Below are 27,131 nucleotides of genomic sequence, written 5' to 3' on the forward strand. Positions count from 1 at the left end.
TCGAACGAAATTACCGAGAAGCAACGGTTGACGAGCAGTAATTCTTGTGAGGCGGAGAAGAATGTGTCTCGAGGTACACCCCGTTGTCTGACTGGTCCGAACGAAGGGAACCTTATCCTCAGGAGAAGCGGGCAAGTCGAGTCGGAGGAGACGGGGAAGCCGCGTTTCGCGTACGATTATCGGCGATCCGCCACTTATACTTCTCTTACATATCTGCATTTCCGTTCCGGCGTGTTACCACACGACGTGACGATTCTCGTACGTGAGTTATTTCCGCGCGGGTTCGTGCTGACCAACGAGCCGTGTCGCCCCACGTTGCTACGACGTCACTTCCGTCTAGGCAGGTTGAACAAACCCTGGTGTTTTATGCGTGACAATGGCTCGGGAATGGACTCGTAAAACGAACAGTGTTTCGTGCGAGTTTTATGGGCTTCTACTATTTATTCTGCGCGAATGTTAGTTTATCCTTCTTTTTTAACTGCCGGTTGCGTGTGTCTACTATCTAGAGAGAATAAAATTTCCCTCTCTCCTTCTTCAATAGGACGCACGTTCTTATTATTTTTAGAGTCGATCGAAGTTTTCAGATTCGATTTACGCGTCAACTGTGATTCTTGAATCCACGATAAAATTACTTGCTTTGAGGATCGATACTTGAAGATCATTTACGTGACATAATTCGTAAGGATTCTGTGATGATTCTGTGTTCTTATAACTCAAATTCCAACTTTGATAATCCAAGAAGTATATATGGGATTAAACCAAGCACACGTCCAATCTACCGTAATATCGGAGCAACTTACATCCAATCTCCACGTCAAATCTCTAGCAGCTAAAGTTCCTTCATAAACAGTATAAACTTTGCTACAGGATATGAAGACATTCAAACTTGTAGAAGCCGCAGACAATCGTTCAATGTACTCATCCGATTAAAATTCGTACTATGCATACTTCGCGTGCTTCCTAAATTACCAAGCTGGCAACTCGAACGAATAAAAGTCGCACAACGTTCATTGCACTCCGAATTTAGAATACGATGACGGTACAATGACCCAGATCGCCGTTCTCGCTTGTTAAAAGGACCCTTGGCACATTAGTCGTAGCCCTCTCGCGTTAAGTATCAATTAAACGTTGCCTCGCTGCCGATCTCGTCGTCCCCTATAATTGGTCCGCCAGACCAACGGATCGCTCCCTCTAAATCGGTAATATATTTCTGGTCGGTGGAGAACGTGTATGAGAAACCCGTACAAAATCATATAGTTAACTCTGCTACGTTCTTCCAGTCATTTTCGATCCAATTACATACATTGCTTTAATGTTGAAAGGTATCTTAGGTTTAAGAAAAAAAAAAGAAACAGTTGTTATAGATATATACAATTCCTCGTTTCAACTTTACGTTACATATTATTAACTCTTTCGAAATATTTTTTATTAAAAGTTGAAGGATAGTAATAACGCTAAAGCTTTAAGTTTATAACTTTCCAATTTATGCAAAAGATTCTGTAATCAAAATTATGTTTATTAAATGCCTTCATAATGAACGTAAAGTAACTAAAATAGAATTTAAAAGTTGAAATATAGTACCTACATTGGCAATAAAACAAAATCTCTTGTTCTTTCCATTTTAGCCCATGGTGCCCCGTAGTATATGTATACACGATTTTACCCTGCTATATGATTTTGTACGAATGTCTCCTACCTTCTTCTCGTCTTCCTTAGTTTCTAACTTGAGTATATGTCAGTTGTTGCATTCTCGTTGCGGGCCAACCGGAAAGAGATCAAGTTAAAATAGAAGATAGAAAGAGGCTGAGTTTCAACCGCGAAAAATATCGCGCGCGAATGTGTGCTTGGTCTTCATTAAAAATCCTTTTATCCGCGGTCTGATATGTTGGGTCTTTAAAAGGCTGCGCGCTTGTGTCACTTGAGAGTACGTAGTCAAAGTAGGATTCTGACACGAGGAACGAGATAATGTGATATCTGATGTGATGTGACTGCGGGAATAAATGATTCGAGAGATGAATAAGTTAGTTACGGAGGAGTTGCTGTAGATGGAAAGTTGGTTGTAGTTCGAAAATATTCCTGAATGGTGTTATTCAATTTGGAGAGACCCTGGAGTTCTTTAATGACGTTGTTGAATGGATTCTTTACGTTACGCTATCTCTTTTTTATTGCGAACATTAAATAAATTTATCTTGAATATCGATAAAAATGTATATATCCGACATATTAACCCTTTCAGAAACGAACATTTTTGTTTTCACCTACTATCATTAACAGAAATACGCTTTTTCTAAAATTCTTGTGAAGAAAATACAATGCACTAAAATTTAAGCCCGGTTTATATCCTCCTAAAATAGAATACAGCATATACTTTACATGAAATACAAATGAGTTAATTGTTTTTATGATAATCATTCTTCAAAACGATTTATAGAACTTCACATAAAATAAAGGAAGCGCGTCTCAAAGTATTCTACCAATGAATTTTAAACCGTCCATTGAAAAATACATCACGAACCCCTTTTCGGCTCTACCATACACGTTCAGTACAAACAAAATACTTAATGAAATCTTTTCCGCAATCGAATGGGCCGCTTGCAATCGAATCGAAGAAAGAACGTTTGGGACAGGTAGGGGTTGAAAGGAGTATCAGCATTTTAAATCATGACGTCCAGGACGATGTATCATCCGGTAGGATGGAAGGAGGAGGACAAGCGAGTTGGTGAATTCGCACAGTGTCTCCTCGGTAGAAACAAGAGCGAGCCGAACGAATTGTGAGAACAAAAACGGCGTACGCTTCTCACGAGCCTCATCGATTCTGCCCAGTTGAAATCCTCCCAGTTCGAAAGTATGGTATCGTTTGTACGAGGGGGATACCTCGATCTCTCGACCAGCCAAAGAAATAGAGGAGAACGACATTCCATGGATTTCCATCGCGGTTGCTCTCCGCTCGCCAGGCCGCGGATTTCTTCATTGACAATCGTGATTCAGTAACGAGCCTCCGGGAATCGTACGGTTCGCGAAGCTTTCTTTTCCCTTTTTCCGTCAGCTTCGTGTCGATTCACGGGACGAACGACAAAGACGATCGTCTCGAGTCGTGGCAATTAACCACCTTACGGACCAGATCTGGTTCCCTGGATTTCCAGCCTCGGCGACGACCTCTTTTTGCCCACGGATTTGTCCCTAGACGACCGAGCTTTTCGTTATTTCTAACCGACATATCGTTACCAATAACCATTTCCGCTCCATTTTCTAACAAGGTCAACGATGAATGGATAGATTCTTCGCGCGACGTTTCGACACATACACGTGTCTTTTGACGTTGACGCGAACTTACATACAGTCGATTACAATATTAGACTTCCTGTCATTTTCCAATTCACCGGTGTCAACTTTGGAAAGTTTTTACATTCTTGGTTTATTCGTCGTGGGATATTCTGCGATAATGTTGGGTTTTAGATAGATGTTATCGATCTCTATGCTCTGCAAAGTATGTTTCCGTAAGAGTGTTTCTATTGAAGTTTAGAAGAGTTGGTTGAATAGATTTTGGAGATAAGCCAAGAAGTATTTAAGTGTGGGATAATTTTGTAAAATATTTTAAAATGAAGTAGATGCTGTAATGAATTCGTATTAATTGGCTTTGGCTAATTTAAGTAGATTATGTTGGTACGTTAAAAATAGAATGAAGAACTTCAATCAACTGAGTGAGGTAAAAAATTGGCAAGAGAAAAGGGTTTCAAAGCGGAAATCTTGGCACAGTATAAAAGCAACTTTGAAAACCACTTAATCTGATGCCATTAATTGCCGCCACGGTATAGTTGTCCTCGCCTACTTCTCGCACATCCGGTACCATTCTCGCACAACAAGCAGTTGCGTCAATCCGAGAATACTTTTACGAGACGTGAATTCCATTCCACGTGAAGGATATCATTCATTATACAAACTGCCTGACGCGATGTTTCCACTCTCGGCCAAAGAATCTGACAAGCTTCGCCTACGTTCGCGTTTCGAATAAAAAAAGTACAGGATAAACTGGGAACTAAGATAGAAATTTAAAAAAAGATACTTTAAATATATGAAAATATATTTATAGAAGACTAAATCTATAGCTATTAATGTAGCTTCCGCGATTAAAAAGGTTTCGTGCTATTGCTATTAATTAACTTCCGCAATTAAAAAGTTCTACGTTATCGCTATTAATTAGTTTCTGCAAATTTAAAAAAATTCCATGTTCGTAGAATATCTTTCACATGCTTTAACAAGTCCAAGTTCTTAAAATCTTCAAACTTTTCCTGGAATCATTTTACAGAAATAAATATTAAAATATGAATAAAAAGCGAGTTTCTAAAACAGAAACAATCAAGCTTGTAACATGCTATGTTACAAACAGAACACCAGTTTCTGACTGGTCGATTAACTGCACATAAGAATCTTTAATCGATCGTCGTGATCGAATATTCATATCTTCTTCGAAGCATTATGGTAATTCATTGAAAATGTAAATCGATCATCGAGTTAACACGTAATTCCTAATTTCTGTTGAACAATTACAGATTTACGACTCGACTATCAGGTTCGAAACAATTTAAAAGAGATACCCTTAAGTATTTAATTTAAAACAATTAAACGAAATCGAATATCATATAAATTAAATATCGATAGAATCCTCATTGGAAGAGAAGTAATACAAAGAAATAATACGAATTGATTATATCAAAATCATTAAGAGAACAAAGATACAATTTACAATGAATTCGAAATAAAATTATCAAAACTAATACATAATTGTCGAATAACTTTTAACAAGCACAAATTCATTGTTTATATATTCGCAATGAACAGGAGTAAAAGCTGAATATCATACAGCATTGAAAACGGAAAACCGCTTTATCGTACGATTTCACCCTCAAAGGTTTAATCAACCTCGCGAGAGCTAGCCATTCATTCAAGAGCCATCGTTGCACGTTAATGAACTGGCGTCCGATCTTAGACCGCCTTCGCAAGAACTAAATCCTCATTTACTAGATCTAGATCTCGAGCTTGATCGACAGATCGGGTCCGATTGTCGATCCTTTCTCTCCTTCGCTCCTATTTTACTCGACGTCGATTTCCATCTGTCCCCGCGGCGGTTAGTTCGCTCCTCGTAAATAGCAGACGCTTTTACGTTAATCGTCCTCTCAACCATAAGCGAAGCAGCAGCTTCCAACGGAAGCAACAGTGTCCATGTGGAACGTGTTAGACTATCGGCATGCAAATTTTCCCTGATATCTGCGAATGAGTTTGCTAATTTGGACGGTTATCCGCTAATGCAAAATTCCAACGCCGCTACAGCGCTGGGCTATTTTATTCGTCGAAAATAGAAAGGAGCCTCTGGTATCGTCGATATGCAACTAGCACTCTGTATTAAACCAACCGATAGCACAGCCACGAATTAAAGGAATACGTATGTGCTTTGTCTTCTGAACAGAGTAAAATAGAGTTACTTGAGTCAAAAGGATTACTTGAGACAAGCAAGTAATTTGCTTTGTGATTCGTTAAATTCTTTTATAAAACAGACTGTTTACCTCTTTATTAGCGACGTGGTAAACAATGAAATATCTCGTATATATTTACATCTCAATGGCCACAGTTTTCTACGATGATATATGTTCTACCCATTAAAAGGAAATACATTCGTTCAATGTTAATATTCCCAGTCGTAATTATCATCATCCAATAACGTATATATTACTACTTCATTTTTGGAAGTTTATTTTATTAGTACTTCTATAGTGCCTCCTCGCTGGCTTAAGTAACCCTACCACAGAGTTATTCGAATCATTTTCATTTTTTATATTTTTTCTTGTTGTATCTAAAATATTTTCTCATTTTTTTATTATCATACTCGTATTAAAGTATGATTATCCTGTACAAAGTACAAGATTGAATTTTAAGACAATTCAAGTAACCTTATCTTATTATATCCTTAAATTCAATTAGAATTCAATTTTTTATTTGAATTTCATCCGTCTTGTCGACTTCACCTTTTAATGTGGGTGGAGTTAGTTATGTTTCCGTTGACGGAACGTATCGTACATTTTATTACTGCCCTTTCCTTTATTACTCTCGCTAGCGGGCGTTTTGTTATACTCGCGTATCTATATAGCTTAACGAGAGAACTTGTTTGATTTGCTCCAATTAAGATTCAGTTTATATCTTTGCGGAATTAATTGCACCGCGAATAACGCACGAGTTTCCGGTCTGCATTTACCAAGAATGCTGAAAAGAACGCTTGCGGTAAATATGAGAACGCTGACACGCGATGAAAACTAAATACCTACCCGATGAAACGTTTCGAATTTCTACATATAACGGATATTTGTGTGTCTGCCGATGCATTTTTCACAAATTCGATATTGATTTTTCATTAATCAGTTCATTAGCAAAGCGAATAAAACAACTAAATAAATAAACATGTTCGATCAGGTCTGATTATAATCGGATCAATATCAACAAGTATTAAACGGAGCGTAATTTCCAAAAAGAACTTGTTTACTCGCCGAGTGAACTAGAATATACTAGAATATTTGTATGTTTTCCGTCGAAATTAATTCCCGTATTTGCAGGTATCTCGTTTAAATCAAAAATCAAAATATAAAATTCCAAGTCCTCAAAATTTCTCAAAAAGTACATTGAATTACTCGAATAGTTTGTAAATCAAGTATTTCCTTCTTTGTCATATAAGAATAAATTTCTCGGTCAAGGGCACCATTTGAAGAACACGTGGAAAAATCATGATAAGTTCATTTTTATTAATTCTTTTATTTCGATGTCTTACTGGTTAATCACTTACTGGTTAAGATAATTACTTGATAATCTGTAAAATTTTCTGAACTATCAAAGACATATTTAAGATTGTCTTGTCCGGTAATATATGGAAATATATATCTAATTCAAATTCAATGAAGATACATTATTAATGTAAGAATAACAGAGAATGTACTGAATTTTTGAAAATCCTATCCTGTAAAATTCGAAAAATGTGATTTATCAAATTTTTCCCCTGTGCTCTTCAATTGGGCAAGGCGATTTTGGAGTTGAAAATTCATCGAGCACGTCGAGTTTCGAGTTCCCCAACCCTGTTGGCGCGTGATGGCGGGTCGAGTTCCGGTTCCACGACCGTGGTACATGTATTATACACACGGGAAACGTGGTCGCTGTGCCAAGGCACTCGGCCGACGACGCGACGCCACGCTGTCTGGCGTACACGTTTCTCGAGCCTCGAGAGCTCTCTCGCAACTCTCTCACGGTGAAATCATTTCGCGGTGCTCGTCGTTCCGCCCGAGGCTATGCGTGACACTTGTTTACCACGCAGCAGAGGAGAGCCGGGATAGCCAAAACAGAAGAGAGACCGCGACACTCATCCCATTGCGGAATTCGCGTCAGGGAAAGCTGAACCGTTTGCGCCTTTTTCCAAGCATTTCCAATTCATCTCGAACAGATTGAATGTAAATGGGAATTAACGAGACTCCGTCGTGACTCTTCTAACTGACCATTATTCAATTTTCGCGCCGTTTTGGAGAGAAATTTCCTCGGGCCGCCTTGTTCGGCTAGAAATTAATCGCGCGAGCCGTGAATAGTGGCGTGTTTGATACTGGAATGCTTGAATGGAGGCTCTGGTAGCTGGACTAGGCGAGATTTTCCCGGCTGATATTTTAGGTTTATGTAATGGCTCTTGAAGTATAGGTTGCGGGGTAATGAACTATCGTTTCTTGCGAATTAATGCTTTAATGCTCGTGACACCTTGATGGATTGTTATTTAATTTCCTAATAGGTCGCTAAATTTTAGGTAAATATTTTTTCTCTTTAGATTACTATTAAATTGCAATTATTATTATACTGAAATTGCTAATGTAATCTTAAATGCAAGTGAAAGTCTACAGTTAATTGTTACTCTATTTTATAAATATTTAGAAAATTATATCAGAAACTATCTTTTGAATAAAGCTTCTATTTTTGTATATCTAATAAGAAATTAAATACGTAAAATCTACAGCTATATAGTATTACACGAAGAGGGTTAATATAGGTAATGTCTTATTCCGTATGAAGAAATTTCCAAGGTCCTCCTTTTGATTTATATAAATGGAAAGTATTACATTGTCCGATTAAAGAATATCTGACTCGTTATTCTCGATTGAGCGATCCTTCGATCTTACAAGACAGTTTTTAAAAATATCAGTTATAACGTCGAGCCAATGATTGTCGTACAACAGATGGAACAAGATAGGCTTTCCTTTATTAAGCAATCTTGAATTTTACGTGTCAGTTTTCGAGGTAATGCCTCTGCGTGTTTGATTGAAACGTAGGATCTTCGACGTTCACTTTCGAGTGCAGTCAAGAAAGAGATAGAAAGATCAAGATTGTTATCCTTGTTTCCAAAGTACTAGTACATGCACACAACCTCTCTAAACATCCAATATTGCGCAACGCGAACAAACCGACGCGAGGTAAACTTCGGAATTTTTCCACGCAGAATGCAATTAACACTCCCTGTTTTTTCCATTCTAATGAACACAGACCACCACGTTGAAAAGACTACCTGCCACACCATTAAAATAGCGTGAAAAATTCCTCCGTGAAATTGCTCAAACCACGTTGCAGTTCCTCGAATTCCACCGAGATACCATCGAGATTGTTATCGAACCTTGAAATCGCATGAAATATCGGTGATTTCGTACACGCGGTCCTCTACACTTGCATACGACACTTATACTCTAAGACGACTACTCTATATTCGCACATTAAATTTACACACAAAAGATACACACATTTACATTTACGCATTAAAAAAGTGGAACCAGGGAATACAGTTGTCTCACCTACTGAATATCGTAACAAATAGTATACTTTTGACATTTTATATACTATATACATTCTATGGATTTTTGAATCGTTAAATGTACCATAAATGCATAAAAATCTGCAGTCAGTTACAAGCAGTATTCGCGTGAAAATCATAGAGTAGCCATTGAAGTTATAAAAGTTGCAAACATCATTCAGGCACTGTCTGCCAACGTGTTTGCTAGTGAGTACGTGCTTTTACACTCACATATTACTTCGTGCTCGCATATTACACTTACATACCACACCACTCTTCACTGGAAGGTCGCGCAGATGTAACGAACGGACGTCGTACGTTACCTGCCGGCAGGACAACCTGGAACGAATGCGAAAATCGTCGCGGCGAGTTACTTAACCGAGCACCACGATCGCGGCTCGATAAAATCCCGCTCGTACGAAACGAGCACGCTTATCGGTACATAGCGCGCAACACGGGGATCGCGATAGCGAAAACGATAGTCTCACAGTGAGGTAGCACCTGCGGGAAATCGCACCGGACCGGGACCGATAAACCGTAGAGGTCAGCCGTTGTGCTCGATAAAACGTCGATCGATTGCGTCCTAGCGAATCGCCAATAAGTCGACAACTTTATTCGACATCGGTTATCGGGGCCAACGATGCCAGCTCCTTTTAAACGTTCTTCTAAATGTGTACTTATACATTTTAACGCGACTCCATTGCTAGTCTCCAGCTTGGAGCTGAAGAGCTATGCAATACAGGTCACTTAAATTCCAATAAATCCAGGATCCGGATTATAACTTTCGCGGAACAGCTAGTGATTTTGTTCTAGAAATATAAAACTAGTCTCTTCATAAAGGAGCATTTTAAAGGCAGATTTATCGAGAACAAGCGATAAAGATATAATATTTTTCACTTATTCTCCTCGTGTCTATTCACTTTGTTATTAGTAGACTAATTATAGACGTTAATGCAAATTTGGATGTTCGAGTATATCATTAGGAATATAGAACCTATATAGAATCCATATACTTTGCTTTAGATATTTTGTATATTTTCGTACATTATATTCATTCTATATATTGTTATATATTTAAATTTTTCATAAATGCATAAACAGTTGCTTAGATTTGGATTACATGTAGCTTTGAAATGAGTTCCGAAGAATTTAAAATATTTATTACACTGCGTATTTATCCTCCTACGATGAATGAACTTACGAGAGTAAATCATACGTTTCTTGAAAATTGAATGGTGTACCTACTCATATAGTGAAATTAAGAAATTAATAAAAAGCGAATTTGATTAGTTTTGCTTGTGCGATTTTGACATAGCAGAAATCGTAGTAACTGAAACTGCTGTCGGTGTTGGTGTTTGGATCAGCGTGAGATTGGTAAGACGCCGAGAAATATCGTGTGACTTGTTGCGTGTACGTGTCAAACGGTCGAAAGGATATAACAGGTTTAACTTAATTTCGTGAAAATATCGCATTGGCTTATCTGAGTGTGCCAGCGGCATTCTTGATGCCCGTGGTGCCTGCACCGATTGCACGGTATTAAAACGGTGGCCGAGCAAACGGTTCTCTCCCATGGTCGGGTTGATTTAAGTAAAACCACGTATCGCGGTCTTCATCTCGGTGTGACTTACGCTAATTGGCTTCTGAACGGTCCGATGGAAATTTATGGTAATACGCTGGCTCGCCCGCGAGCACGCTAACGATACCACACGGTTCTATATTCTGTTGCTGCTCTCACACGCCAAGTTTCATCGTCGGCTCGACCGCCTGTACGAAGGATGCCCAACTGCGTACAGAGAGCGTCGTCCCTGATAACCGTACTGCAGCTAAATAAAGCAGAGATATGATAGGCTTAGTGGTAAGTGGTCGCGAAAACTTGAACGTATTACACGCCTCTGTTTGCGAAGATCTGCCTCTGTTTCGTTTGGAATCTTATCGCTGGATATGTTATAGACTTGGGATTTTAGAGATTTGAGTATAATATGACAATAATGTAGGGAACTAAGTTATTCGTACTTCGATGCAATTTGACTAATCAGTCTGCTGATAATTGCATTAATACAGTTTTGTTTCCTAAATCTTGATGAATTTGGACATAGTTAGCGTAAGGACTTATTTACAACTATATATCCAACCTCAAACTAGTATTGTACATCTATATGGTCGACTGCTGTATTGGAATTATAGATTTAAAAAAATATATTTTCATTACACTCTACTTACATAACAACCAAGCTCGTCGTTTCAAAATCTTGCCTAAAAAGTAAAGGATCATATACGAAGACCCGTTGTACCTTTGACAGCCGATCAGTGAGGCTTTCTCCAAAGAAAGAACTCAAACAGACAACATTTCTCGAACTCGAATACCCGTGACACGATATCGTAAACGATGATTGTGAACAAGAAACGCGACGTGGAGAAAACGACCCTCTCATCTTGACACGAAAACATCGATCAACCGATTGTCAACTACGAATCCAACGTGTTAAAGCGAACTCTACAGAACCAATATCTGAAACGTATACACTGATCGTAACAGGATAAAACGAACAGAAGGCAACTTAACGCAAAGTAGGCGAAGAATATATTCAAGTTCAACGACCTGAGAAAAACTGGTGGCGGAAAATTGGCGCCGGAAACATCGGTGAACGATCGAATTATGCATGACGCGAAAAGATAATTTAAATTTCCAACCGTGTGAAGTCTCGTGGTCGCGTTGCGTACAGGTGCGAACTTGTGCAACGGACTACTAAAAACTAGATCCAACGAGCTGCGTCCCCGCGGATCGTTATAACGGTCTGCCATAGAAATGTGTATATATGTCCTCACGCGACCGCGGGACATTTATATCACGTTAATGACCGTTTCCAGCCGGACAATATGTCACATCGTGACAAGAACATGTTATAGCTCCAGTTAGCTACCTACTTTTGACGAGGTTCGTCTTGAAAATTTCGAATAACGAGGGAACCAAGATGCTTTTCAATGGAAAAACGACTCAAGACCAAAAATGGAATGCTTTAAACGGTTCCTGTCGAACTCGGGTTCGTTTAATCGGGTATTTAATCGGGTGATATAATCGAGCTAAGAAAGTTTCGAATGTACGATAAGCGTGCGCTCGTTCGCACGAAACGCGTTCGCAATTAGAGGAAGAACGTATAATTACTAGGAAAGCGATCCTGATCGAGATGGTGATTGGTTCGATCTGGGAAATCGGAAATTATTTCCTGCTACGATTTCATTTTTGTAAGTAAGACGAGAGTTGGTGAATTTCCAGGAAAGGAAGTGGATCTTGTAAGGGGATAATTTTGTTGGATATTCATGGCGTTAATTTTATGATCGACGATCTATCGATAATTATACGACGAACTGTGTCAAATTTCCTGTAGATAATTATTTATTTAATAAGCTATCTTGATGTATCCTCCGTGGAAAGTTGGACTCCAGAACGAATTTATTATGATGGGAATAAGATAAGTATTTTTTATTTCTTTGGGAAAAATAATATATGTATAATATGTATTTATACGTAGCAAGTGGGTATCAAGGCTGACTGTTTGTGAAAGGATTTTATTTGAAAGGAGTATTTACTCATGGAATCTTTCGAACTGAAAAAGAATTGTGAGTTATAGAAGAAACAAGCACGTATTTTAAAACAACAAACTTATTTTCATAAACTTTCAACCTCTACAACAAAATTGTTAGCAAATCAAAAGTTATATCTTCAGACACTATTTAAGGTTATCATACATTTGAAAACAATCAACATAATCATCATCCTTTGAATTCTCTGATCGCGTCGAATCGATTTCCATTTACCTAAACACGAAGGAATAACTGGGAAGATGGAGAGATCTATAACTCCAGAGAAACGATCCGCAAAAGCGGCGCCTTATGTCGAGGACGAAAGCTCGGTTGAGAGGAGGCGGAGAGAGGAACGAGGCGGTTCTCTGTCGTGGTCGGTCCTCGAGGCAGGTTGACAGGCGCAACAGCAGCCGACATTCCTTCGTCAATCGGGTAAACCGGTTGCCATAAATTCGCGCGAACGAACGCGACTGTCCTGTGGCCCGTTTCAGCGTTTTCTGCCGGCGATACCAGTATCCGCTTGCCTGAGTACTTTTTCTCCTAGTACGGCGGGGACGCTGTTTCTCGATCCGAGACGCGTGAACGTCGATCGCCGGAATAAATCGCGCGCCACCGCAAAAACCGTATTATTTTGCAACAAGTTCGCCACAGGCTCGTTGATTGCACGTTGAAATAACCTCCTTTTCGTTCTTTTTTCTTTGTTTCTATCTGTTTTATTCTCGATAAAATTTCCGCCCGGGTGAATTAGCTCGAAGTTTTTAACGATCTATAGATTGTACCGGCGCATGGTGAAATATTGACTCGAAGTTGCGTCACGTGTTAGAATATTTTTCATCAAAATTTCGTTCAAACCCTGTTACCGACGGTAGGAGTGATAGCTTTGTGTCGAAGAGTAGTTTCGTTTTTCGATTTCAGTGTGCGAGAGATTTGACGAGTTTCCATTAATCTATGTCGTCGGAAAAGCGGTGAAACACTCAATCTTCGTATTTTTTTCTCCAGTGCTAATTGGACTTTTTCCCGACAGATGAATATTCATCGACAATTTATTAGCACGCAAAAATCGAACTTTTCCAGGTCGAAACTCGGTTCTCTATGTTTCACACATATGTCCAACGTGCGTTTTTTTCCACTCTGATTCTGATGGACAAAAAGTTCGCGCATCTGTTGTCATTTCCTCGTTTGAAACGGAAATTTTGTTAACCCGCTGCTACCGTACCGGAAACGCCAAAATGGTACTAGTTTATGGGGTGCTCCGAATAAAACTTGTACGATCACGTTTATGGTATATATCGTTCACTTTCATCCTTTGGTGTAGCAGAATTTTTATATTTATTGTTTGATATACCTTTCGTAATGATTTATCAAATTTCGTACATTTTATACAAAATATAAATGAAAAACATTTTCGGAGAAACAACTAGAAGATTTCTAGGTCATTCTAGATCACATGATTCACTGATTTCAAAATTTATCTAATCCATCGAATAAAACGAAGTACTCTATACAAAACGATATATAATATTAATAATTATTTTATTCTTCGTTGTCAAATGTTTTGTTCATTGTTTGATTGAAAAATTACTTTTCTATAGTTCTATTATTTTTCACGATATGTATATTAAATAGAAGTTTCATTGTTATAGACACTATTTCATTCACATCAGAGAACAGGTGCCATGTACGAGCACCTTGAAACGATAAAGATTTGTTATGCTCCAATTCGCCTATATAAAAACTAACAGTAAAGTACCTCATCCTGGCTCCATTAACCACATTCTTCTATTTACCACAAAAATTGCTCCAAATACGCATTATAGATTCAGATACAGATGTGGAGATTATCAAATTCTCTCCGGTAACTACCTTGTCTATATACTAAATTCACATCTCTCGCCATCCATTCCATTTTTTGCTTACGCTATCAATTCAAAATTCTCTTACCAGAGACTACAACCAGTTCACCGACGTACTCAAGAAAAAAAGGATCGTTCCCACATTGCTATTTTCACGGTCGGCTGCTTCCTCAAACAGACGTGAAACGGTTATTTAAAAAGAATTAGAAAAGAACGTAGAAACTTTAAACTGGCGCTCTCATCGCTACGGAACGTCGCGGAGCGGATTTCATCACGCTCTAGTATGCAGCAGGCGTGCATTTGCGCAATCGAACGCGGCTGGTGCAGGTGCAACTGGCAGCCGTGCCGCGCAGTCTGCCAGCCACGACTTTCAGCAGGGTCTCGCGTGTACCGAACCAGTTTCCAGCTTTTACACAGCGACGACAACGATCACCGTGACTGTCATCGTTGTCGTCCACCTTCTCGTCATCCCTGTCGCTCGAAACGCGGCTCCACGTCCGCAATTATTACTCCTGCACCTTGGCGAGGATGTAACATAGAAAACTAGAGACGTATTGGTACAAAGTGGAGCGAGAGGGGGCAAATGAGAAAGGCGGTAACTGCATAGAATGCCTTTTATAACGAACCACTCTGCTCGGTAATTAACTGTTCGCCAATTAATGAGTCTACGAAGTCTTCGTCTTGTTTCCGTGGTTATATACAGAGAGAGAAGAGGGTGTGTGTGTGTGTGTGTGGAATGAATATCGTGATCTCATTTTGCAGAAGAGGTTTCTTCAAATGAATAAACGATTGTAAATATTTGTGATTAATAATGATACAGCTTAGAGAGGTTTATTTTAGAGTTAAATGTTTAGTCTATCTACTAAATCATTTATTAAGTATATTAGAAACTTTTATAATTATGGAATTAGAAGTTAGTCGAGACACTTCATACTTATACATACAAACACGATATAATTCATTTTCAGTAGAAATTACATGACACGTAAAGAAATTGATACGTCCAAAAGATCAATAGTTTTAACGATGAGTTAACAGGTTAAATGGTCCTATGTGTTTGCTAAATCGCATACTTTGTATAAATTATTGATTCTATTTCGTATTTATATTATGCTATTTTTTGTATGAGATATTTAACAGTGTGACATTTAACAGTTCTACATTTTCTTGTGAAATTTGGAAAGAAAAATTTATTATAATTTAACACAAATTAAGATACGATAGATGATTAAGATAAGACGTTAAATAGTAAAGTTTCGAGATTGTTCCTAGATTTTGTATTGGATATGGTTAAGTCGATTTGAAGAAAAATATGTAGTCGCGATTAAAACTGGTTCTCTTAATTGAATATAGGATGCCAGCGGGCGTTACTTTATGGATATTGGAAAGTGAAATTGTAATTTTCTTCTGACTTAACAGTTAGTTAAATTAATTTTACGGCCGTATTACCGCTTTGTATGTATTGGAAAAATACCGAATACCTAGCTAGTTTCATTACCTTCCATTAATGTCACCATTTACAAATCTTAATCTTTATATTAATTTAATTATGTAGATTTTCAATTATTAATCCAAACATATCTACACAATATCTAAATCTTCCTACTTTCACCTTCGATTCATCTTGTAGCCAAACGATCTTAATTAACTCTTCTATCTATGAATTTCATCTTCAACCTATCTATATACAAACGTAACGTACGGACAAGTATCTTACATGACGTACACTACCAAATTGGAAACAATTGGGAACAGTTGAATAAAAAACTTATAAAATTATTTTTAGAAATGACTTGCAATATGGCATTGCGATATGTATTCGTTGTTTAACAAAAGAAAAGATAAGAAAACACACACGATAAACAAAATTAAACAAAATAAAAGATTTTTTTAAAACATTGTTAGAAGAAGTAAGTAAAAGTTCTGTGATCACAATTTCATTATAGTAAATTTCGAGTCAATAATAAAATTAATAGGAGATTCGATGGAAATGGTTTGGAACAAGCGTGTAGTAATTACAACAAGTGTTATATAGTAGGAACAAGCGAAAACGTCAGTACTCGACTGAACCTCGCCTTTCCGCACCTGTCGCGCAAGAAAAGGTCAACGGCGTCGCGTTCAGAAAACACCAAGTGCCCAGCGTTGCTCTCTGAAATCCATCGAATTCCATATGGCTGTGAAACGAGGTAAAGGAAAGCGAGGGGTTAAAGGTTCCCCAAGTGTATACGCGTCTCGGAGTCGACGATCCACTTCTGCGTTTCCAGGAGTCGAGCCCGGGCGGACCGTCAAATTACTTTCGAGGAACGAAACCCCGTAAAGTGGGACGCTATACGACGTCCACGAGTTCGATAACACAGTCATAAATCGAGCCTCAATCGTTTCCTGTTCGATCGGTAATTACCGCCAACCATCGATTCGCCCGACACGCGACGAATCGCCATTCTCTGGTTTCGATCAAAACGGACGATCTCGCTGGTCAACGTTTACAGGGATGAAACTCGAAGAAACGAAAGGCGCACTTTCTGACAGCGAAAGTCTCCGATTCGATTCCAGTATACTCGAACAAACGCGTACACATGGCCTGGCATGCCTCGGAAAGTAGACGATTGTCTGATAAAATTTGAAAGGGAGTTTCTTTTCGTAATTTATGGAAAAGGAGCAGGTTTCGCGTGGAAAAATGAGCTGACTCGATATCGTGACTGATTGGGATAAACTCAAAGTGATTGCAAGAAATTATAATTGCATCGGATAATATTAGTATTATTCGTGGATTTAGAATTTGCTTAGTTATTCAGATTCTTAAAATGAATTTTAGACTTGAATTTGGACAATAGATCTGCGATCTACTTTTATTCATACAGCATTTCTCCTCTGTTTTGTGAATTCACATGACTAAGCATGAAATTGTGTTCTTATTATACTGTCCAAAATTAAATATTGTGTGTACAGATTTGTCATGTTTTGTACTTATCTAACTCATCTTAATGTCTTCCATAATACAATGAGGAAAAGGTATAGTTCCATCTAAAAAAATTCAAGATGATCCTATCTTCACTATGAAATGAGAAAGTATATTTGAAATATTCCTTATCGCTACTTTTCTTTGAACACAGATAACTCTTCAGAAATAATTTTATTTTTCCTATCTAGACTGTCACCAGTGATTGAAAAATGGACACCCTTCACTTCCAGCCAAATCCTGATTGACAAATATTTCAAGACTGAGCCCTCTTCCACAACATCATGACACAAATATTAATTTCCAGATCCTTTCTCTTTTTTCATCGACGATGATCGAAACGATTCCCAGAAGGAATCGAGGCGAAATAACTGGACATCATCTCTAACTTTCTCTCCGAGCCGAATCCTGGCGATCGGTTGCGCGCCTATTAATTTTGACAATCGAAAAGTCGGAGTCTCGACCTTGCACTCGTGGCCAAGGAAAGCCCTATTAGGTGAAAGCAAGCAGATGAGGCGTGGACACGTGGAAACGATCATCCGCCGGAACCGTACGCCTTGCGAAAGCAAAAGTCGAAGCCCGTGCTATCGACATCGTTCTCGTGAAACGTCCCGCGAAACGAGCGTTCCTTACGAAATGGCTGATTAGACGATAGACTCGTGGCATGTAACGTTGTCCGCGTTTCAATGAAACGACGCGACGCGACGCGACGCACATGTCGTGAACAGTCTGAGGAAGCTACTCGTGGCGTCGTCGTCGAAAGTAAAACGTCGTGTACTTAGCTAGGCACGTGTCTTTCGATGAGCGAAGATAAGAATATCTTATGAGAGATTTTATCGAACTTTATTTATTACGTACAGTGATGAATTTCGCAGGTTTAGAAGAAATTTGTGAATGTGTTTAAAAAATTGAAGTTTTTATTTATTATGTTTATTTTATTTCATTTGTCATTTAGCATAATTCGAGTTATTTATGTTTGTAGTTGGAAAGCTGACAAATTGTACGTGAAATTTCTAAAAAGAATACTTTAAAATTTGAAGATAGTATCGTAAAGTTACTATATTTTTATATAAATTTGAAAAATGGAAAATTGAATATTTAAATAATAGCAAGCATAAGAAGGCATGGCTTTAGGATTTCATGTTATGCGAAATAAGATAAATCATCAATCACATGATAATATGGAACACTAGCTGAAGTAAATGGAGCAAATAAATAATAGCATAAAACGTGATTAAAAGCTTCTATCCCATCGTGGAACATAATTCATCGCGAAATTTTGCTTTTAAGTAATTTTTAAAGTCGCGTTCAATTAATGTGTTGTGATAAATATAACGTCAAGGTTGATTTTTGTGGAACCTGTAGCTAATAGCTGTTTGCGGATACCTTGAACATGTTCGTTCGTCCGTGAAAAGTTTGCTTTTCAATGAAAATTACGATCGACCGAATTTGCAGAGTAATCATGGCGAATGATAGTGGTGAATCCTCAGGGTCTAAAGTGGATCGATAGGTTACGTTCGAAAATCGGGTCAATGCAACGATAAAACGTGAATAGAATACTCGCCGTAATATCCAATTTCAATTCGAAATAAATATTTTGCAAAATAATATTGAAGCACTAAAAACCAGCAACCAGTACGTAATAACTACTTGCTTTATACTTAAATATAGATAGTATAAACTGCATAAGATAACCTATCGGGCATAATAACATGAAATCTTCTTTTTAGAGTTTAATTTAGTTTCTGAGTATTAATACATTTAGGTCATATAACTTATTTTTAAGGAATCTTCTAACTTTTAATATACCTAACTAGTTATCAAGAATATCACTCGTCAATGTCTTTTTGTTAGCAATTTCTTCTTCACTCGTATACGATACAGCACAGGTTACCTTATCTTACGATCTTATATGTCACAAGAAGAAAGTTGAAATATACATAATTTATATCTGAAAATCTTAGAATTAAGAACTTTATTATAGATATAATCTGCCTTGAATGCATCTTAACCGTAATCTATGTCAGTGCTGTCGTCTTCTACGAGTTATTGTTATAAGAAAAAAGCCTTTAGAAAGAGAGCGAGAGATCCAATATGAGTTCTCTCATTCCCCGTCTCATTGTGCAAACGACGAAAATGATTTATGATAATAAAAAAAGCCTACTTTACGCGCGAGTAATATTTGAACATGTCTGATCAATACTATAAATTAATATAATTTAATGTTATAAGATTTAAGCTTTTTCGTACAATAATTTAGTAATGAATTAAGTTCTAAATTTACATCGAATAACCCAAAAAATTGGCTCATAATTTGAAAATACACTTATGTAAGACTCCATTTATTTTATTATCACACTTATTACTCTTATGCAAGTCAAATTAATATTACTGGTTACTTGGTAAATTTCGCCAATTACATTAATTCAATTGTGCAAGAGGATCACAAGTCGACCATACTTATAAATAGTCACACATCTGATCCTCGACGTATGACTCAAAAGTCATAACGGTTATGATTGATCCTTTCATACATACGCGTCACGTGTCGCAATTGTCAGCAAAAAACGGCAAAGATATCGAATGATTTCGTATGCCACGACGGTTAATACCATAAATGTGCGAACGTGCTTTCTCTCCATCTAGGGAGGCATGTTCGAAAAATATTCCCTGGTACAGGCGCTTTTTTTCTCTCTCTTTCTCTCTCTTTCGCGCTTTGTGGTTGCACGGTGTCTATACTTGTCGGTCGCTTTACACGAGACCTCGCGACATTTTCTATTTATTAAATACAGAGCGCGCATAACGCAGTGTCCACTCGCTTCCGGTGAGAGCACCGACACTTGTTGCAGCTGCACGCGTGTCTACGCACGTGTGAGCTCGCGCTAATAGCGGGTAAAACGCGCGCCCGTGCACCGTTTATGGGCATGAAAGTCCTGGATCTCCGTGAACGCGACGATCTATCGATTCTTCGAGCGCGTACGCTGACAACCGTTGAAGAAATCTCTATTATTTATCTAGCTGATTTTTCGTAACAATAGAATAGTGATTGTTTTATTATTTTGGCAAATTGTTTGTTTCAGCATTAAGTAGTTGAAAATACTGCGTAGCATTCAGCTGAAAAATTTTCTAATACAGGAAGCATGAAATATTCAAATTAATTTGCAACCTAGCTCTACGTTTCTATTCCTTTTTACTATACTAAGCTTAAAAAAAATCTCAAAAAGTTCTATGCTAGTTATCAACGTTTTAATATATTATATAACCACTCGCTAAATCAAAAGTTTGAAATGTTGTTTAATAAGGATAGAAAATCAAAAGAGAAGGTAAAATTTCATTCGAAAATATATGACGATCTAATATTATTTTACTGTACAATTGTAAATGTTAGCAGTCAAAAAATTGCCTGGAGGAGTCGGAAGAAAAATCGCACGATATAAAAACAATTTATGAGATGAAATCTCAGATAGATGGTTCCCATTGATCTATCGATTCGCACCGTCATGTTACGGAGATAGAGATTACGCGTATCGATACGTACACAAGGTATTCTCGCGTATGTTTGAATGAAAATAAAAGAGACAAAGGAAGAGAAGCAAAAGGAAAAAAGAACAGCAATCACGATTATTCGCAATGAATTCAATCGGACTCTGCGTTCCTTTCTTTTATACGATTGTTACGAGGGGCGCGTGAATGGATCCGAGTAATTTCTCTCTTGAGATCGCACGAATTGATCCTCGTGATCTTAATCGACCGGTCCCGGCGTATAATTGATTTAAGCTCACAACGAAACGCTTTTAACTCTGATTTGCGAGGCGAACGCTCGTAGTGCGTCGTCTCATTGTATAATTTTGGAACACTTCCTGCTTGAAAGACGGAGGCTGAACAATAAAATTTCTTTAAGATTGATCTTTACGAGTTCCGTGACACCACGCGGACGATTCCCGCCCTCGATTCGCGTCAGTTTTGAATTTAACGAGGCATGTACATTTCGCGCCATATAGTTCGATTAAACGACGGGAATAAAAAGGTGTTTCGCACGAGAAGTTAAAAACGCCAACAACTGCTGACGTTGATCTCTCGATTCAATTTCCTTGGTTATTCTTTCATTTCACTCTTCGCGATAATTGTACATATCACACGTGCAACTGCTTTTTATGAAAGTTTATGAACACGCTAGATTGGAGGTAATCGTGGTGTTAAATGAAATTGTTTTAGCGATGGTGATAAAATTGGTGAGAGTTACTTGGGGGAAACACGAAGAACGATTACGAAGTCGAGTGATTTGAATCCTCCCGTTGGGCATTAATTTTTATTTAGCAGTGAATGTTATTTTCGATAACACTATCAGTTACTAATAAGTACCTCGGTTTTTTCTAAATCTTAATGTCTTTCCGCTATCCTAATGAACCGGAAATCAATTACGAAAAATAAGATTTTACGAAACGATCCTAATGGAAAATTCGAATGCCACTCTCGTACGACCACCATAAGGACGTCGTTCCACCATGCCTGGCAGCACTTTCCACGGTAATTAACTCTGGTCTTATCCTGATCACGTGACGATCGTTAGTTGTTATTCCATTCGTATGTTCGTCCTCAGCAAATCGTAAGAATAGCACAAGACGACCAAGAGCCTCGCATAACAATGACCATACACGATGGAAACGTGTCATAACTCGTTGAATTCCGATAGCTCGAGCCTGCAATTAGTCGACGGAGAAAGAGATTCGAGATAACGAAGTGTATTTCGATGTCGTCGCCACTTGGCGAAACACGGACGATGGAATGACGAAACGACATTTGTGACCCTGGAATTTTACTCGAAGCAAATTGGAAAATGTCGAAGATAGAATTAGTCGACGCCGTTACTGCACTATCTTGAAGATTTATTTTGGTATTTCAATATTTTTATATTCGTCGCCATGAGGTTCAACAATGATCGATAGAAAAGTTTATGTTTCGATCTTAAGATTGCATGATATGTAATTACTTGCATGTTTCAAAATAATGATTGCATTAAATAATAGAAGAAAATTTCAATACTAATCATAAAAATAAATTATGCTTCTCGTAGTTCAATATGTAAATTCTGTTTTGTGTAGGATTTAATCGACGTGAATGGAAAGTTGGCTGAAATACGATCGACAGTAAATCTATTAATTAAGGCTTGGAGTGTTGTTCGTGCGGCTGGGTACCGCTAGAAAATTTAATTTGTTTCTGTTAATGATTTTCAAGGGGACAGAATAAATCCTAAATCTTACTCAGCTCTACTGAAACTTTTCCTTACTTTCTAAGAATGAAAGCACAAAAATGATTTCTAAATTTCACTCAAGCGTACTATAATTTTCCACTTTATTTTAAAATAATTTTCTAATAAAATTGGTAGATACATAGAGTGCCTCGAAATTTTCGTAATTCGTAATTTCATGAGAAAGTTTATCGAATTTCAAATCACGTTTCAGAAATGATTTTTTCTTCGGTTCCTTTATATTTCGTTTCACAGAATATGAATTTTAATATATATGAGGTTTATCATAAGGATTGCATGTCTACAAGATTCAACAGAAGATACAGCGTAAAAACTCGGGTAACTGAGTTTCTGTAGAAATCCTAAGATCCATAATCAACATATAATCAAGATAACAACAACAAAAAGAATTCTATTGTGATGTGAACGTATTCTACTCACAAAATTCTACCTACTAAAAATTCAACAACCAGTTACTTCGACTAATATGCAAAATAGTGATTCGAGAAGTAACTCTTGCTTAAACGAATTTACTCTAGGCAATCTCAGATCAACGTCAAATATTGGACATTCCTGTGGCTCTTGTGGCTCTTGTGGCTCTTGACATATCAAGAGATTACTCAGGTGACGTGCAATGTACGCCATAGATGACGAATCCTTTCGGAAGCCGAGCGACAAAGCGACTTTCCCTAAATTTGAGGAACGAATCAGCGTTCAAACAGATAATCTGGTCGCACTACGGAAGTTGAAGAAGGGACGTGATCCTTGAAAGGACCGCACCCGAGAAACCGTGGGATTCTAAGAAGCATTTAGGTGGAGGAACCCTTGTCGCGGCAAGCTCTGACTCCATCCTGATATTCCTGATCTAGACTGGTATTTCCGTCTTTTGAGATCCTCTCCTTTCGGATAGCTAAAAGCTTAAAAGGGTCTATTTGAAACCGAGCAATGAGTTTCTTTCAAAAAAATATTCGGAAACCTGGAACGATACAATAGAAAGAATGAAATGCAAATGATATATCAGAAAATACGATCAAACTGACTTTTGGTTGTAATTTTCCTTTTAATTTATTCTTAAAGAGAGTTGCGTGTTTTATTTATTTTATATCGCAACGTTTTGAGAAAGAATTAATTGTTTCCTTCAGTCAAGGGAAATACAAAAAATATTGTCCTTTTAAAATTATAAATTATTAAAGACTACTTACGCTTTTGCTGTGACTAGTGCTGTGCGTGTGATGCGTGTCGATTTTCATATTGGCGCACCGATTAAGTGCATGCAATCGTCGAAATAGACTTTGTAGGGAATCAGCCTCGAGGAAGGGATGGTCCTTGGCTACGCCAGAAACGTCTATTGGGAACTGGTAATCTGGAACAAACAGGAAACAAGCGTTTCATTTATCTGCGCCACTTAACCTATCTGCGTCAAAATTTTAAAAATTTACTTATTAAAAATGGAACTCTTTTTTTCCAACTGCGAGGTTACGCATTTCCTTCTGTTATTTCCTCTTTTAGAAAGAGAAGAAAACACTTGAGTTTTAAATGAAAAAGAAAATGTTATAGTGTTAAAACATATTTCCAGAATATTATTAAAAAATGAAACTTATCTTGAACCCTAACAATAATGTATACTTTAATTAATTTGAAAATGGTAAAATATACAATATCAGAATTCTAAAAAGAAAAAAGAAAAAATATTGTATCGAAATTGAGCAAGAAATGTTTTCAAAACGTCATTAAAGAACTAAATGTTCTTCGAGCCCCTTAACAAAATAGCATACTTCACCAAAACCCGTTTATCAACTAACAATCCGCTTAGTCCGCACACCTCTATCGATAAACCAGTACCGATCGTTCTTCGTGTACGAAGTCTAATTGAAATAATGGCTAGTAAAATCAATTAAAACAGGGCGCGTGCGTTCCTACCGTTCTTCGTTTCTAATTGAATTTAAACGAGCGCTACCGCGCCCGGAAAAATAGAAGAGCAGGGATGCCAAGGCACCGACAATGGCTGTGGCCAGGATTTTATGGGCCCATCGAGTTTACGAGGAGATTAATGCCTGCGGGCTAAGTGGACACTGACCAAGCTCATTCAAGATCTTCGTTTGTGCGAGTTTATGCATTTACGTGCTTGAAAGTCGATCGTCCTCTTCCTGTATCAACTACACCACCATGATACATGAATTTCGATTATTTGATTAATGATCTCCGTGTAAATTCTATACCGCAGGGGACACGCCTGTCCAACTTCCTACTCGGTTTAGAACCTAATTTGCTTCTAATGACGCGATTGTATCGTTCGATGATGCTCGAGATAAATGAGCATAGTTGTTGCTGCAAAAACTTACAATTGCAGAATGGATGTGTTTTCTTATTAAGGTATACAGCGTTCCAAAAAGGTGCTTTGAAAAAAATACATATTCGGATTATTGCGATTATTAAGTATTACAAATATCGCCTTATCTACATTTCTTTATTTTCAAAAATCTTGTTTTCAATATTACTATTAATATCTTTAATATTACTTACATTGTTCTGCATATATGAAAGACTAATTTGTTTGCAAAGAGTTAATAACAGCTACCGTTTGGTATAATGTTTATAATTCCCCTATATTCTACAAAAAAAAAGATAAATCTTTCTATTTCAAAACGATATACAATTGCAGAGGAAATTTACAATCCACAAAGAGGTATGTTTCCAAAAATGAAAAAACTAATTCTTCGAAGAAAACCTAGCGATCGCTATCGATACTACGGGTTTTCAGTTAGTCCATGAATATTCTCAACCTATCAGCTGTTATGGCAGTGCGTAAACGAAACAATCGCGATGTCTGATGTAGGTAAGGATTCGAGGAAACGTAAGATATATGGGTACCCGCAAAGGTGGAGAAGATCGCCATAAAGAATCGCAGACTGGGAGAAACGAGGGGAAAAAAGGACACAAAGGGGACTTTCGTGGAATTCTTTTTTCGTGGAGTTGCCTCGCGAAACGTCGATACGTTTCGTCAGACCGTTATTTTATCCCTTATCGGCTTTCACTCGAAAATTTCGTGCAGTTTCGCAGGTGACATTATTCTTGGCCGTTTTCGTCGCGGTCATCCGTCTCTGTCTCCTTTTGTTCGCAAAACACCCTGTTGCAAAACACCATGAATACGTGATCGCGGATGTCGCGTTGAAACTTCGGATGGCCTCCATTGCGGCTTGCGCAATGTCGACCCAGATCTCTTGAACCAGATCTCAGAACTATGATCTCAGAACGAGGGACCACGGATTGATCGAGACGATCTATTAACGTCCGCGGTAATGTTCATTCGATCGTAACAAACCGTTTTTTCTTTCGTTTCTTTCTCTGTGCGTATTTTTCTACGAAATAAGAATTACCTTTCGTCGAAGGAAATTTTTTCTCGAGGCACGAACAGTTCGAAGTTACGAAACCGAAACTGTCGATACGGAGAAGGGACATGCCGGTACGCTATGAGTGAAAAATGACTGATCCAGGTAGTAGAAAGATTTAAATGAATTTGCTACTTCTGACTGGGAACACAGTGTGAAGGATTCTAAGAAATATGAAAAATGGACGGTATGTCGGATTCGGAATCTTGTTGGTAAATTAAACGCGAGAGATTTCGAGAAATAACAAGGAGAAATCTGAGAAACTTTTTCTTCTACCGTCTACTGTTTATCATTTTCGTGTTGTATTTTGTACTTTCCAATTCTAGCTATTTACTTTCTCATAAGTTCGTTATCTACTCAGTCAGATTACATTTACATAAAAATAGAAAATGTTTAAAAGTATTATTACCGAATTATTTATATCGTTAATTTTAAGAGATCACGCGTATAGGGAAGGAAGGTTCGCAAGATACGTTGTTATTTAAACGAACATCTGAATCTATAATTATGTTCGGGACGGCAATCAAAACATTAACTTCATTATTTGGAACTTAATAGAGTCCACTCTATCGTGTTTTACTATTCTGTCCTGTTCGCTTCATTTTATTACAATTATGATGTTGCTTGGCGTAACGGGACTTTCTCTATAAAAGTCCGATGCTTCTAATAGTAACGGACGCGCTTCGTGTACAGCGATTCCCTTTCGTGATTTAACGTTCTCCGTGATAATCAGGAAATTAAACTACGCCACGTGACGTAAACGAATTTACATATGCCCTGAAACTACTTTCGATGAACTCATTAATATGAAAACCCTTCCCGAGTTTAGTATCCACTTTCTCTGTGATAAATGATTCAACAGTTGGAACACCCTCTCAAACAGGAAAATATGATACGAAAGTGTTTTAATAAAAGGTATTACATAGGAATATTTCGTGTTAGTTATTTTTCGAGATAAGTAACTATTTCGAGCAGTATTAGATTTTGCAGAGAATTGTCACAATTTTTTTTACAGTTTTGTTGCATAATATAATGCATTTTATTCTACGGTATAAGTGCTTTCTATGTCTAGTTGGTTACTACAGTTTCCTTGTTTCATATTACCTATTTATCAAATCACGTAAAAAAGATGATGATCTATAGATGAGATTTGATGGATGAAGCAAAACTTCTTATCCCAAATTTCCAAGTTCCTTTCGTGCGATAAATGCAATGCACGTAGTTTTACATGCAAAGCAGAACG

At 37.7% G+C, this 27,131-nt stretch overlaps 1 protein-coding gene across 2 annotated transcripts in view; it reads right to left on the minus strand.

The window, feature by feature from the left end:
• Positions 1-27,131, minus strand: part of LOC132910981 (rho GTPase-activating protein 7) — a 352,390-nt gene that overhangs the window by 10,263 nt on the left and 314,996 nt on the right. For both annotated transcript variants that reach the window (XM_060967214.1, XM_060967215.1), the window contains one exon: positions 23,702-23,862. In XM_060967214.1, coding sequence (XP_060823197.1) covers positions 23,702-23,862 — 161 coding nt within the window. The remainder of the gene's footprint in view (positions 1-23,701; positions 23,863-27,131) is intronic.

The sequence above is a fragment of the Bombus pascuorum genome, chromosome 9, assembly GCF_905332965.1.
Source record: "Bombus pascuorum chromosome 9, iyBomPasc1.1, whole genome shotgun sequence".
NCBI classification, from domain to species: domain Eukaryota; kingdom Metazoa; phylum Arthropoda; class Insecta; order Hymenoptera; family Apidae; genus Bombus; species Bombus pascuorum.